General features: G+C 38.9%; 1 protein-coding gene across 1 annotated transcript in view; it reads right to left on the minus strand.

Moving 5' to 3' along the window:
• Positions 1-13297, minus strand: part of CFAP70 (cilia and flagella associated protein 70) — an 80419-nt gene that overhangs the window by 30074 nt on the left and 37048 nt on the right. Inside the window, exons 14-15 of the mRNA XM_027860136.1 lie at positions 8857-8917; positions 781-972 (exon numbers count right to left, since the gene is read on the minus strand). Coding sequence (XP_027715937.1) covers positions 781-972; positions 8857-8917 — 253 coding nt within the window. The remainder of the gene's footprint in view (positions 1-780; positions 973-8856; positions 8918-13297) is intronic.

The following is a 13297-nucleotide window of genomic DNA, read 5'->3' on the forward strand; positions in this document are numbered from 1 at the left end:
GGCCCAAGTTGTCCAGTAGGAAGAGTTTGATCTGGTAGGTGGGAGAGTGGATTCTAGCCCCAGCTCTGCCACTAACTAGCTGATATTTTCTCTCTTCCTGAACTGTTCCCACCTCTCAATGGGAATCGTGATACTTAGCTTACCAACTTCTTGAGGTTGGTGTAATCAAATTATATAAAACTGTTTGGAAAAGTCAAAGGGTGATATTCAAACCTAGGCAGCTGTCCTCATAATCATGCCCAAGGCTGGCTGAGACCATCGATGGAGAAGAGCTCTCTCTCTGTTCTCTGATTGCCACCTCTCAGTTTCCATGAGATTTTCAATGACAACTCCCTCAGATTGGGAGAACTATCCTTAGTTTGCAATGGTAAAATTTACATGGGAAATGGGAAGAAGCTACTCAGCATGGGTCACAGCAAATTAGGCAATGAAATCAGTAAAAATGGAAGGCTTCCTGCTGTCCAATCCAAGATCAAGTTTCCTGACTTATAGATGGACCAGTAGATGCTCTGTCCTGAGAGCAAAAGTGAAGCATTAATTTTTAGTTATTCAAAATAAGAATGAATACTACTCAATTTTAAGATTTGCATCCATGCATCCAGTTCTCCTGGGAGTAAGAAGGTCTTTGTAGAAAGAGAAGGTAAAGAGGGTGGTATGTCAATTAGAACAGAGAAAACACTGTTCTAGGAGGCACTCAATAGACTTTTTTTGAGATTTTTTACTCAGGGCTTTCAGTAAGCCCTCAAAAGACTTTTTTTTTTTTTTGAATGAATGTTTCACCTTAAGTTGTTCTTTGAAAGCAAAATATTTTCCAGAGCAATTGAGCTCATAATTGAGCTGGCACTTGTGATTCTCCAAGGTTTGGTTATCCAGATCTTTTCCTGAAGTGAGCTCTTTACCGAACATCTTGTGGTACTCTTCTAAGATGGCTGTGGCAATGTTCTGGATCTGAGCGTGGTAGTCATCCACTGCCTAGTAAAATAAGAAAGCAGAATCATAGAACCATAGCATCTCAGAGACAGAAGGGACCACAGAGGTCTTCTAATCCAACTCAAACATACCCTTTTCAACTACCTCGGCAGGCATCCACTTAAAAATAGCTCTAAAATCAGCACATTTAACTTTTTAGACAGTTTTAATTTTTAGGGGAAATGTTTTCTTTATATTAAGCAGTTTGAGTGAATTCCATTCTGTCAATCAAATCTTTACAAAAGTATAGCAAATTAATCAGAATACTCCAGCAAAATTATCATCTCTCATTTTGAACAATATGTATTGATATGACCAAAGAGATTCTTTCTTTCTTCTTTCCTTCCTTTCTCCCTTCCTTCCTTTCTATCTTTCTTTCTTGTGCTATCACATATTTATTGGTATTGCCATCAAATGCCTTCTTGCTGACTAAAATCCTCGGGTCATTTTCATACAAACGATAGTAGAACCATATCTCTCTTTTCCTGTACATAGGAAAATTGAGTTTCTAAGCCCAAATCTAGGGCTTCATATTTGCTCCTATTAAATTTCACCTTGGAAAACTGTTGGCAGCAGATCTCCCTGATGAAGGCCCGCTTTCTAAAATACATACGATCCTGAGTCAAATATACAAGAATAAGAGCCATTCCCCAATTAATAAATGGTCAAAGGATATGAATTAGAAATTTTCAGAGGAAGAAATCCAAGTTATCAATAGCCATATTTAAAAGTGCTCTAAATCACAAATAATTAGAGAAATACAAATTAAAACAACTCTGCAGAACCACCTCACACTCATCCAACTGGCAAAGTCGACAAAAAATGACAAATGCTAAAAAAAATTAAAATTAAAAAATGACAAATGCTGGAGGGGCTGCACAGAACAGCTACACTGATACACTATTAAAGGAGTTATGAACCAGTCCAAATATTCTGTAAAGCAATTTGGAACCATGCCCAAAAGGCTATCCTTAACTGTGCATACCCTTTGACCCAGCAATAATACTTCTAGGTCTATACCCCAAAGAGATGAAAGAAACAGGAAAAGGACCCATACATACAAAAGTATCTATAGCAGCTCTTTTTATAGTAACAAAGAATTAGAAACTGAGGAGATGCCCTTCAATTGGGGAATGACTGAACAAGTAATGGTATATGATTGTGATGGAATATTTTTGTACTGCAAAAAATGATCCTGGAGACTTCCACTTCCGGGAGCCAAGATGGGGGAGTAAGAGGTGAGTTTCTCTTACTCTTCCTTATTAACCCCTGAAAGCCCAGAAAATATCACCCCAGGAAAAACCCTGGAACAGCTGAACCAGAAGATGGGGTGCAGCAATCCAGTAGCCCAGGTAGCTTAAGGGATTAACTGGAAATGCCCCTCTTACCCTGGGGGAAGGGGAGCAGTACAGAATGGGAGGCATCCTGGCAAACTAGTGGAAAGCCCCACCTCAGCATACCAGGAGAAGATCCTGAAGTTCAGGTGGTGGAGCAGGCAAACACCAACACCTGGACTCCAAGTGCCTCATTGAGGACTGGGGAACCTGTGGAAACCAGCTCAGAAAACCACCAGGTGCCTCCGCATTCTACAGCAACCGGCTCTCCCAGTGCCTCACAAAACTAAGGGAAGCAGTGCTCCAAGGGGCCCCAGGCAGATAAACACCCTAGAACATCCATCTGAAAAGAGCTGAAGAAAGCAAAAGGAAGGAAAGGCCTGGGTGAGCAGGAAATCTCCAGGTGCCACACTACCCAATCCTACCCCTAGAGTTCTAGTATTGCTGTTTACAGCCCAACACCAGGTAAGCTGCCAGAATCCTACAGCCTCCAACTGCCAACACTTGAGGCCCCAGCACACAAAGCCATCGACTAGGCCCTAGGCTCCCAATACAAGAAGCTTGGGTCAGTGCCCTCTGCTCCCCAGCAGGAGAGCCCAATCTCTTTAAAGGCCAGGAAATAAGCAAACACCATGAGCAAAAAGAAACATATGACAGATTCTTATTACGGGAAGAGTGAAGATTGAGGCAGAAATTCTGAAGAGGACAACATTGTCAACAAACCCACATCTAGAACCTCAAAAGGGAATATGAACTGGTCTGAAGTCTTAGAAGAGCTCAAGAAGGATTTTAAAAGTCAAATGAGAGAGGTAGAAGAAAAAATGGGAAAAGAAATGAGAGGTATGCAAGAGAGAGTCAATAGCTTGGAAAAGGAAGGACAAAAATTAACTGTAGAAAACAAGTCCTTAAAAAATACAATTGGCCAACTGGAAAAAAAGCACACTGAAGAAAACAAGCCCCTAAAAAATACAACTGGCCAAATGAGGAAGGAGGTACAAAATCTGATAGAAGAAATCAATTTGTTAAAAATTAGAATTGAGCAAGGAAGCTAATGACTCTATGAGAGAGCAAGAATCAGTCAAACAAAAGCAAAAGAATGAAAAAATAGATGAAAATGTAAAATATCTCACTGGTAAAACAACTGACCTGGAAAATCAACCCAGGAGAGACAATTTAAAAATTATTGATCTACCTGAAAATCACGATGAAAAAAAGAGCCTGGACAGTATCTTTCAGGAAATCATAAAGGAAAACTGCCCCGAGGTCCTAGAACCAGAGGGTAAAATAGCTATAGAAAGAAACCACCGATCATCTCTTGAAAGAGATCCCAAATTGAAAACTCCAAGGAATATAGTAGCCAAATTCCAAAATTACCAGGTCAAAGAGAAAATACTGCAAGCAGCCAGAAAGAAACAATTTAAATATCATGGAACCACAGTCAGGATTACATAGGACCTTGCAGCTTCTACATTAAAAGACCATAGGGCGTGGAATATGATATTCCATAAGGCAAAGGAACTTGGATTACAACCAAGGATCAACTACCTAGCGAAAATGAGCATGATCTTGCAGGGGAGGAGATGGATATTCAACAAAATAGGGGACTTCCATACTTTCCTGATAAAAAGACCAGAGCTCAACAGAAAATTTGATCTTCAAATACAAGACTCAAGAGAGACATAAAAAGGTAAATGAGACAGAAAGTAACACTATGTTATTAATAAGGACAAACTCTCTACATTTCTATGAGGGAAGACACTTGCAGGTCTTAAGAACTGTATTGTTATTACACCATGTTAAAGGGGTATATAAAGGGAGTGGGTATAAATTGACTTTGCTGTAATGATGAAAAAAAATCTAATCAAGTGGGTTAAATGGATCCAAGTAAGTGAATTAATCTGATCTAAGAAAATGTACTGAGAGAAAAGGAAAGGAGGAGGCAGACAAGGGTAAATTACATCACAGGAAAAGGCACAAAAACCTATTATAGCAGAGGGAAAGAAGGGAGGGAGATGAGCATTGTTTGAATCTTACTCTCATCAGATTTGGCTTAAGAATAATATAGTCAGTTAGGTATAGAAATCTAACATGCCCTATAGGCAGTAGGAGGGAAAAGGGGAAAGAAAAGGGAGGGGACTAATAGAAAGGAGGTGGGACTGAGGGAGGAGGTGGTCAAAGTAAAACATTAGTGAGGTGGGAAAAGGAGAAAGGAGAAAAAAAAGCATAAACGGGGGAAAGGGATGAAGAGAAAGACATAGATAGTCACCATAATTGTGAATGTGATATATGAATGTAATGGAATACCATTGTGCTATAAGAAATGATGAACAGGCAGGCTTCAGATAAACCTGGAAAGACTTGTATGGTTTGATGCTGAGTGAAGTGAGCCGAACCAAGAGAACGTTTTACACAGTAACAGCCACATTAAGTGATGACTGACTTTAATAGACTTAACCCCTCTCACCAATACAAGGATCTAAGACATCTCCAAAAGCCTCATGATGGAAAATGCTATCCACATCCAAAGACAGAACTATGGAGTTTGAATGCAGATCAAAGCATACTATTTGCTATTTTTTTTCTTCTGTTGTGTTTTGTTTCCTCTTTCTGGTGGTTCCTCCTATTAGTTCTAATTCTTACTTACAACATCACTAATGTGAAAATATGTTTAATATGAATGTATATGTACAGCCTATATTAGATTGTGTGCCCTCTCGGGGAGGGAGGGAAGGAGGGAAGGGGAGAAAAATTTAAAACTCAAAAGCTTATGGAAGTGATTGTTGATAAATCAAAATAAATTAATAAAAAAAAGAAAAGAAAAAGAAATGATCCTGGAGATGGTTTCAGAAAAACTTGAGAACTGCATGAACTGGTACAAAATAAAGTGAGCAGGAATGGGAAAACAGTTTATACAATAATAGCAATATTGAAAAAATAATCAACTTAGAAAGACTTAGTAACTGATCCACACAATGACCAACCACAATGCCAAAGGATTTCCAAAGGAGTTCCAAAGGATCATCAGATGAAACATGCTATCCGCCTCCAGATAGAGAGCTGATGGACTCAAGAGTATAGACTAAAGCATATTTTCTTCTTTCTTCTCTTTTCTTCCTTCCTTCCTTTCTTTCTTGTTGACATGGCCAATGTGAAAATTTGTTTTGTATGAGCATATATACTTATGATCTGGTCCAGCCATTCTGGAAAGCAATTTGGAAGTATGCCCCCAAAAATATTAAACTGTATATACCCTTTGACCCAGCAATACTATTACTAGTTCTATATCCCAAAAAGGTCAAAGAAAGAGGAAAAGGCCTTATAACTAAAAAAAATATTTATAGCATCTCTTCATGAAATGGCAAAAAATTGTAAATTAAGGGGGTACCCACTAATTCAGAATGACTGAACAATTTGTTATATGAATATAAGTATGATAGAATACTATTGTAATGTAATAAATGATGAAGTGGATGGCTGCAGAGAAACCTGGAAAGACTTGTATAAACAGAATAAAGAAAACAGAACCAGGAGAATAATTTATACAACGATAACAATATTGTAAAGTTAACAACCTTCGACTTAGGAACTCTGATAAATGCAATGATCAACCATAAATCCAGAGGACTCATGATGAAATATGCTGCTCACCTCTGGATAGAGATATGATGGACTCAGAATGCAGATTGAGATTTTTTCTTGACATGGTCAATGTGGCCATTTGTTTTGCTTGACTATACATGTTTGTAACAGAGGTTTTAAAACGTTTTTCTTGATTTCTCAATGGGATTGGGGGGAGGGAGGTGGGAGCTGGAAAATTTTCATTGATTGAAAAGAAAATTCAATTAAAAAAATTAAATTAAATTAACCTTATTAGATTGATCTTTCTCTAATATAGTCTCCATAAAGTTTTCAAAATAAAGTTTCATGACAGCCATATCAGTCCCCAGTTTGAAAACTTTCAATGGCCCACTACTGCCTCTAAAACAAAATATCTATTCTTACTCTTAAGGCCCACTGCCATTTGGCTCTAACCTAGCTTTCCAGATTCATTTTCCACAATACATACCCTTTTGTACATTCTACATTCCAGCTGAACTAGACTACTAGTGTTTCTCAGACTTGATACTCCCATCTCCCAATCCAGCGTATTTGCACAATCCATCCCTCCATGCCTCTAATACGATGATCTCTCCCAAATGACTGCCCCTCCTAGAATCCTTAGCTTCCTTCAAGGCTATGCTCAAGTACTACCTTCACTGTCAAGACTGCCCAGTTGTCCTCAGATGTTAATGCTGTCTTCTTTTTCAAATTTGTTTATTTGTATTGGCTTATCTACGTACATGAAATATACTCCCAATAAAATGTTTATTATTTGTCTTTATATTCTTAATGTCTAGCAAATGCTTTATACCCAGTATTTGGGTTGAATTGAACTGAAATGGTTCTAGCTTATTGAGATCTTTTTGGATCCCTAGTCTATCATCCAATTTAACCCTCCTAGCTTCTGGCTATCCACAAAATTGAAAAGCATGTTCTCAATAACTTCAGGCACATCACTGGCAAAAATGCTGAACAAAACAGGGTCAAGAATAGGGCACCATGTCACACCAGTAAAGACCTCATTCCATTTAAACACTCCTTTAATAATCACCACTCTTTGGGCTCAGTGGTTCAATTACTTCTAGATCTACCCAAACCATACTAACATCCAATTCATATCTCTCCAATTTGTTCACAAGGATAAAATTAAGAGACTTTATCAAATGCCTTGCTGAAATATAGATATACTATATCTAAGGTATTCCTTGATATATAAGCTAGTAACTCTGTCGAAAAAAAAGGGGGAAAAAAAAAGGAAATAAGGTTAGTCTGACATAACCTATTTTTGATCAAACCATGCTGACTTTTAGTGATCATGGCTTCCCTTGCTAAGTACTCACAAACTTCCCATTTAATAACATAATCATTATGGAATCCAGCCTGGAGACTTTGGAGAGGTCAAGAATCCTGGCTCTGAAGTCAAAGTTTGGACTGAGTTAATTAGATGGCTTCAAAGAAAAATCTAACACGGCAAATGCAATGAATTTTCTTCCCAATCTGATGACAACTACAACAGTAACTCAGAGAATGATACAGTTTGAATCGTAGAGTAATCCCACACAAATACCTGACCACTCAAAGAACTCCATAAGGTCTGGGATTTTGCTATTGGTGACAACTCTTGGATGGGACAACAGGGGACAGTGTACATGGTATAGGACGTTTTTGTTGTTATCACCATAACCAGTAATAACGTGTTGATATGCTACAATATCAACCCATTTTTCATGGCAGCTTAATGGTGAATTTTTTTAAAAACAAAAACCCAATTTGTTACTCTACTTTTATTATATGCAAAGTAAGCTTAAGTATCTTGTTTAAGCTAAAGGTTGATGTGAGCCTCGCTTTTCCCCAACCCCAAAAGACTCCCAAGACAGGGTGTGTCAAGTCTTAGTGCCATTTTAAGCATCCATAGCTCATATAAGAGATAGGGTGTGCCCAAAGCATTCGTGCCATTTTCAGCATTCATAGTTTCTCACAGCACAAAGACTATCTCTTCTAAGCCAAAACACACATATACGCAGTCATTCGCCATTCACGGTTAGCACATTTTCCTGAAGCCTTTAGTGAGCTGGAAGGCCCTGGGGAAGTCTTGCTACCACACCGATATTCATGTCTGAGGGAAATTTCACTCGACAAGGCAGTACTAGTTGGGATGCCTAGAGTGCAAAATGCCCAATACACTCAATGGTCACCAAGTTTCTCTCATCAATCCCACATATTTAATCCACAAAAAAACAGTCGTATAATTTTATGATACAAAAGACCCAGGTCACTGGATGAATATAATTTTGTGTGTCAGTTAGCTTTGTTGATTGCACTTGGCTACAAATAATGCTAATGAAGTCCTGCATTTGAAAACACAGAAAACAAATTCTCTTTTACAGACACAGATTACACCCTCATACTGGGTATCACTGTTCTCAAAGGAGACCAAAGATAAGAAGGCAATTTTCTCTCAATAACAAATACCAATTGTGGATAAACAATTCAAAAGTATCTATTCTCCCAATGTTAGGTCAAGAGCATTACATTCATATATGCTTAACAGCCTAACACTACAGTTATTCCTTCCACATTGTGACCTTCCCCACTGGGGTTCTGATATATCACTGGTTGGCGTAAGAAATTAAATGGGTATTTTGGGGGAGTTTTGTGGAAGCTACAGATAACACTTGAAGGATAGCAGATGACACAGTTTAGAAACTCAGAAATGCACAAAATATATGTATACTATTGTATAATATCAACCCAAATTTTACAATAAGGTACTATAAACAACCCATAAGAGAACAAGAAAAAATTCAGACTTCTTCTTTGGCATGAAGAGAGAGACAAAAAAATGTATGAAGATTTTCCAGATCGCAGGAGCACCGCACCCCTAACCCCACCCCTACTCTACCCCCATGTGAAACGGTAACTGTAGTAGTCTCATTTCATTTCTTGTACTTGCCTTCTGAGCTCCTCCTGTTCGGCGGACTAGGGCGGGTCGTGGAGGAATCATTTCCTTGACCCTGATAGGAGAGGAAAAGAGTCATAATCTGTCTACAATTAAATCCTGGAGGCTTATCACACTGAATTCCTATTATGGTCCTATTCTTCCTGTCCCAATGGGAGAAATGGTTTCCACTCTTACTTGGGTACTAATACGTATGAATGAGCTCACATGGACGTCTCTAAGTAAGGTATTGTTGTAAGTCAGGCAAGGAAAGTGATATAATGGGCTTGTCTGGCATTCTCCCAGATAGGTTGTCTGGCTTTTTCTTTTGTATATTTTTTTGTTGTTGTTGTGCTAGGGAACTCACAATTTCAAGTGAAAACAAAATGGCTCTCTGGAATAATAATAATAATAATGATAACAATAATGATAGCTAGCATTTATACAGTACTTTAAGGTTTGCAAAGTACTTTAAAAATATCTCATTTCCATCCTCACAACAATCTCAAGAGGTAGGTGCTATTGCTATCCTAAGATTATTTCGGCAGCTGCGTGAAAGACAACTGGAGAAAGGAGAGACAAGGAAACAAGGTAGGTGGTTTTTGTGCAATAGTCTGGGCAGAGGTGATGAGGGCCATTCAGACCCTCAGTGTGAGTGTGAGAAGAAGGCAGCATAGAGAAGAGGTCGAATTCAAGAGACGTTGTAGAGGTAAAATCAACCTAACTCAGCAACTGTTGGGCTATGAGGATGTGGTAGGAAAAAAAAAAAACGTCCAAGATGATTCTTGGGTTTCCAGGCTGGACCACTGGGAGGATGGGCCAGTGTGAGGGAAAAGATAAGGATTCAGTTTTGAACATGATGACTATGAGGTGCCAAAGAGATCTAGAAATAGAAATGTCTGGCAGACAGTTGGAGGTGAGGGACTCAAGTTCAAGGGAGACACCTGGGCTGAATATCTAGATTTTGAACTCATCCATCCACTAAGTAACATGGCTGACAGACCCTAGGTTAAGATGCCTTAATACAGAGAAAAAGAGTGCCTGGGAGGGAGCCCTGAAGCACACCTGGGAGCCCAAGGAGGAGGAGTCAGATCGGTAGGTGGAGAATTAGAAGAAAGCAGGGTCACAGCATCTCAGGGAGGAAACAATAGAGAGGGGAAGGTGTGTTGAATGCTGCAGAAAGGTCAAGGAAGGTAAAGAAAGAAAAAAGGTCATCACTTTTGTCAACTAAGAGTTCACTGTTAACATTAGAGAAAGTAATTTCAGTACAGTGGGAGGGTCAGAAACCAGACTGCAAGGGGTTGAAGGAGGAATAGGTGATTAGAAAGAAATGAAGCTAAGGAACTGGTAATGGCTGGAGGGAATGTGTGCCATTTTTAATAGGAATTTATCAGTGAATGGGTAGCCAGGTAGCTCAGTGGATAGAGCTCTGGGCCTGAAGTCAGGAAGACTCATCTTCTTGAGTTCAAATCCAGCCTCAGATACTTACTAGCTATGTGACCCTGGGCAAGTCACTTAACATGGTTTGCCTCAGTTTCTTCATCTGTAAAATGAGCTGGAGAAGAAAATGGCAAACTACTCCAGCATCTTTGCCAAGAAAACTCCAAATGGGGCCACGAAGCGTTGGACAAGACTGAAAAATGACTGAACGGCCAATTATCAGTGAATGGGAAAAAAGAAGATGATAGCTTGAGGAGATAAGAGCAAACACGTTTTAAGGTTTACAAAATGCTTTACATATTTTATCTCATTTGATTTTTAACAACTTGTGATGTAGGTATTGTTATTGCTCCCATTTTACTGATGAAGAAACAGAGACATGCCCCAGGTCACAAAGCCAGCAACTATCTAAGGCAGAATTCAAACTCATGTCTCCCTGACTGCAAGGCTGGTGTTCCATTCACTAGGTTAAGGAAAGATTTTTCAAGAACAGCAGGAGCATGTTCATAGAAAATGAGGAAGAAATTAATGTGGGTGAAGATATTGAAGGAAAAAGAGAGAAAAGAGAAACTGACAAGGCCAGTTCTTGAAGGAGACAAGATGGAAGAAAATCAAGAGCAGAAGTGAAGGGGGAAGGGCTATCTCATCCTCGGAGATTCTAAAATGTGGGAGAGTGGGGCCAGGGAGCTCATGATGAATGACTCAAACTTCTGAGAAAAGTCGGGAGAAGGGGTTAAGCTACCAGATACACACATTTGGTCCTCAGTCTGGGACAGTGGAAAGAATTGGAGGATCAGGAAAGCTCTGGATTGGGTACTAGCCACGAGCAAGCTCTGAAAATGGTACCTTCCACAGAATAAGTACTGCTAAGCTTCCTCCACTTAAAATGGAGATAACAAGCCATCTAAACCTCCTCTATGAGACTGCTCTAAGGGGCAAATGAAACAATGCAAACCTGAGAGATCTAAATACATGCAAGTTATTGTTATTATTCTATAGGCTCCAGTTTCTCACTCTCTGATTCTATAATGCAGTAGCAGAGTTCGTACAAAAATATAAGGATTCAGTTCAGCAGGGATGTGAACTTGGGAGAACACGACCTTACATCTTCCCTTCTCTAGAGGATAAAGGGGTAAATTACTGCAAGTAATAACATCTCTTAGCAAAGTTTTCTAGCTGTTCATTCTTCTTTGGGATAATGCCAAATAATAACAAGATCCCAGGACCATCGTATTAGAGTGGGATGGAGCCTAGTAACAATTAGCATGTATATGCACTTTGGAGACTGAATTTGCACTTTACATTATCCTAGTTGTAGGTACTACAAGGCACGATTATTCCCACTGTACAGATGAGGACACTGTGGTTCCAAGAAGTTAAATTAGATGCCCATAAGAAGATTTTGGCAGAACTTGAATCCAGGTCCTCTGGACTTCGATCCACTATGACGCTGCCTCTCGCTACCTTAAGTATTTATGTTTTTATCATTATCTGTATACCCTCCACAGATGCAGATTCATCCCTTAGTAAATGGTTTTTGAAACTGCTGTGGCTGAAAAACTCAACCGATGTGTGAGTGCTGTTCTGGTGATAAGCCTCCAAACATCATCAGAGTACAGCTATTTGGTTCATCCAAGAGGCCTGTCCTAGAAGCCTCGATGACTAGGCAGTATTGGCCAGCTCACTTCTCTGGCACAATCGGCCCCCCTCCCCCACAGCCCCTGCAATGATGAGGCATCAGAGCAGAGCTCGGACGGCTCAGGCCGTAAGCATTGAGAGAGCTTCCGTTTACTCTCCAAGAGCTTTCCAAGAAGGCTCATTTGATCCCTGTATTAGCTCTGTGAGGTAGTGATGCAAATGCCATTTCCTCAGTTTGAAAGATGAGAAAACAAGTAGCGGAACCAGGACGTGAATCTGATGCTTCTGACTCAAAATCCAGGGCTCTTTGCACTGCATCGCACTGCCCCACCAAGGACCAAGTTTGACTTGACTGTGTCTGTTCAAATATCTAAACCCTAAGTGTCAGTGAAATTTTGAAATATTAATCAAATAGTAAAGATAAAAGCATCCATCAAGGTCAAATAAATTAAGTTGAAAAAATGTTCATACACAATTTACCACTTTGTTATCCACTCTAAGTAGTACAGAAAATATAAAAGAAGCAAATTTTTATTACTCACAAGACACAAAGGGGACAAATGGTTATTTGCAAGGGAACTTTAAGGCTATTTTTATCATCCTCACTCTTCTGGAACAATTGCTGATTTTTAGAAAGTACTAAGAACACAAGTCTTGTAACAGTTTAAAATAATAAGGTCTAGGGGAAATTAAAATAACAAATAAAAAGTTAGAGAAAGTTTTAGAGTTCAGACTATGACCTGCACAATTAGCTTTATACTTCTCAAATTATAGCCACAGACCTTGTCTGGGAGGCAAGTAGGCTTAAGAAGGGCTAGTGATTCATCCAGAGAAAAAACTATGGAGTCTGAATGCAGATCGAAGCATACTATTTTCAGCTTTTGTTGTTGTTGTTGTTGTTTTTTCTTTCTCTTGTTTTTCCCCTTTTGTTCTCATTCTTCTTTCACAACATGACTAATGTGGAAATATGTTTAATATGATTGTACATGTATAATCTATATCAGATTGCTTGCCTTCTTGGGGAGGGGGAGGAGAGAGAGGGAGAAAAAAGTTTGGAACAAAAAATCTTATAAAAGTGAATACTGAAAACTATCTTTTCATGTAATTGGAAAAAAATAAAATATTATTTAAAAAAAAAGAAGGGCTAGTGATTGATCCTTAATTGGAAAATCCTAATTCATCTTAATGTAATCTGTGAGTCTACACTTACACTATGGATACTGTTGCTTACCGTGCTGCCAACTCAACTGTCTTAAGATAATAAAATATATTTTATTCTCTACATATACTCATTATCTACGTCCATCTAGACGTATACTCATTGATAACATTAAGATCTGAATTAGGATTTTCCATTTAGCCATCTTACCACTCTCAT

This window comes from Vombatus ursinus, unplaced genomic scaffold (assembly GCF_900497805.2).
Source record: "Vombatus ursinus unplaced genomic scaffold, bare-nosed wombat genome assembly UNPS02000749.1, whole genome shotgun sequence".
NCBI lineage: Eukaryota > Metazoa > Chordata > Mammalia > Diprotodontia > Vombatidae > Vombatus > Vombatus ursinus.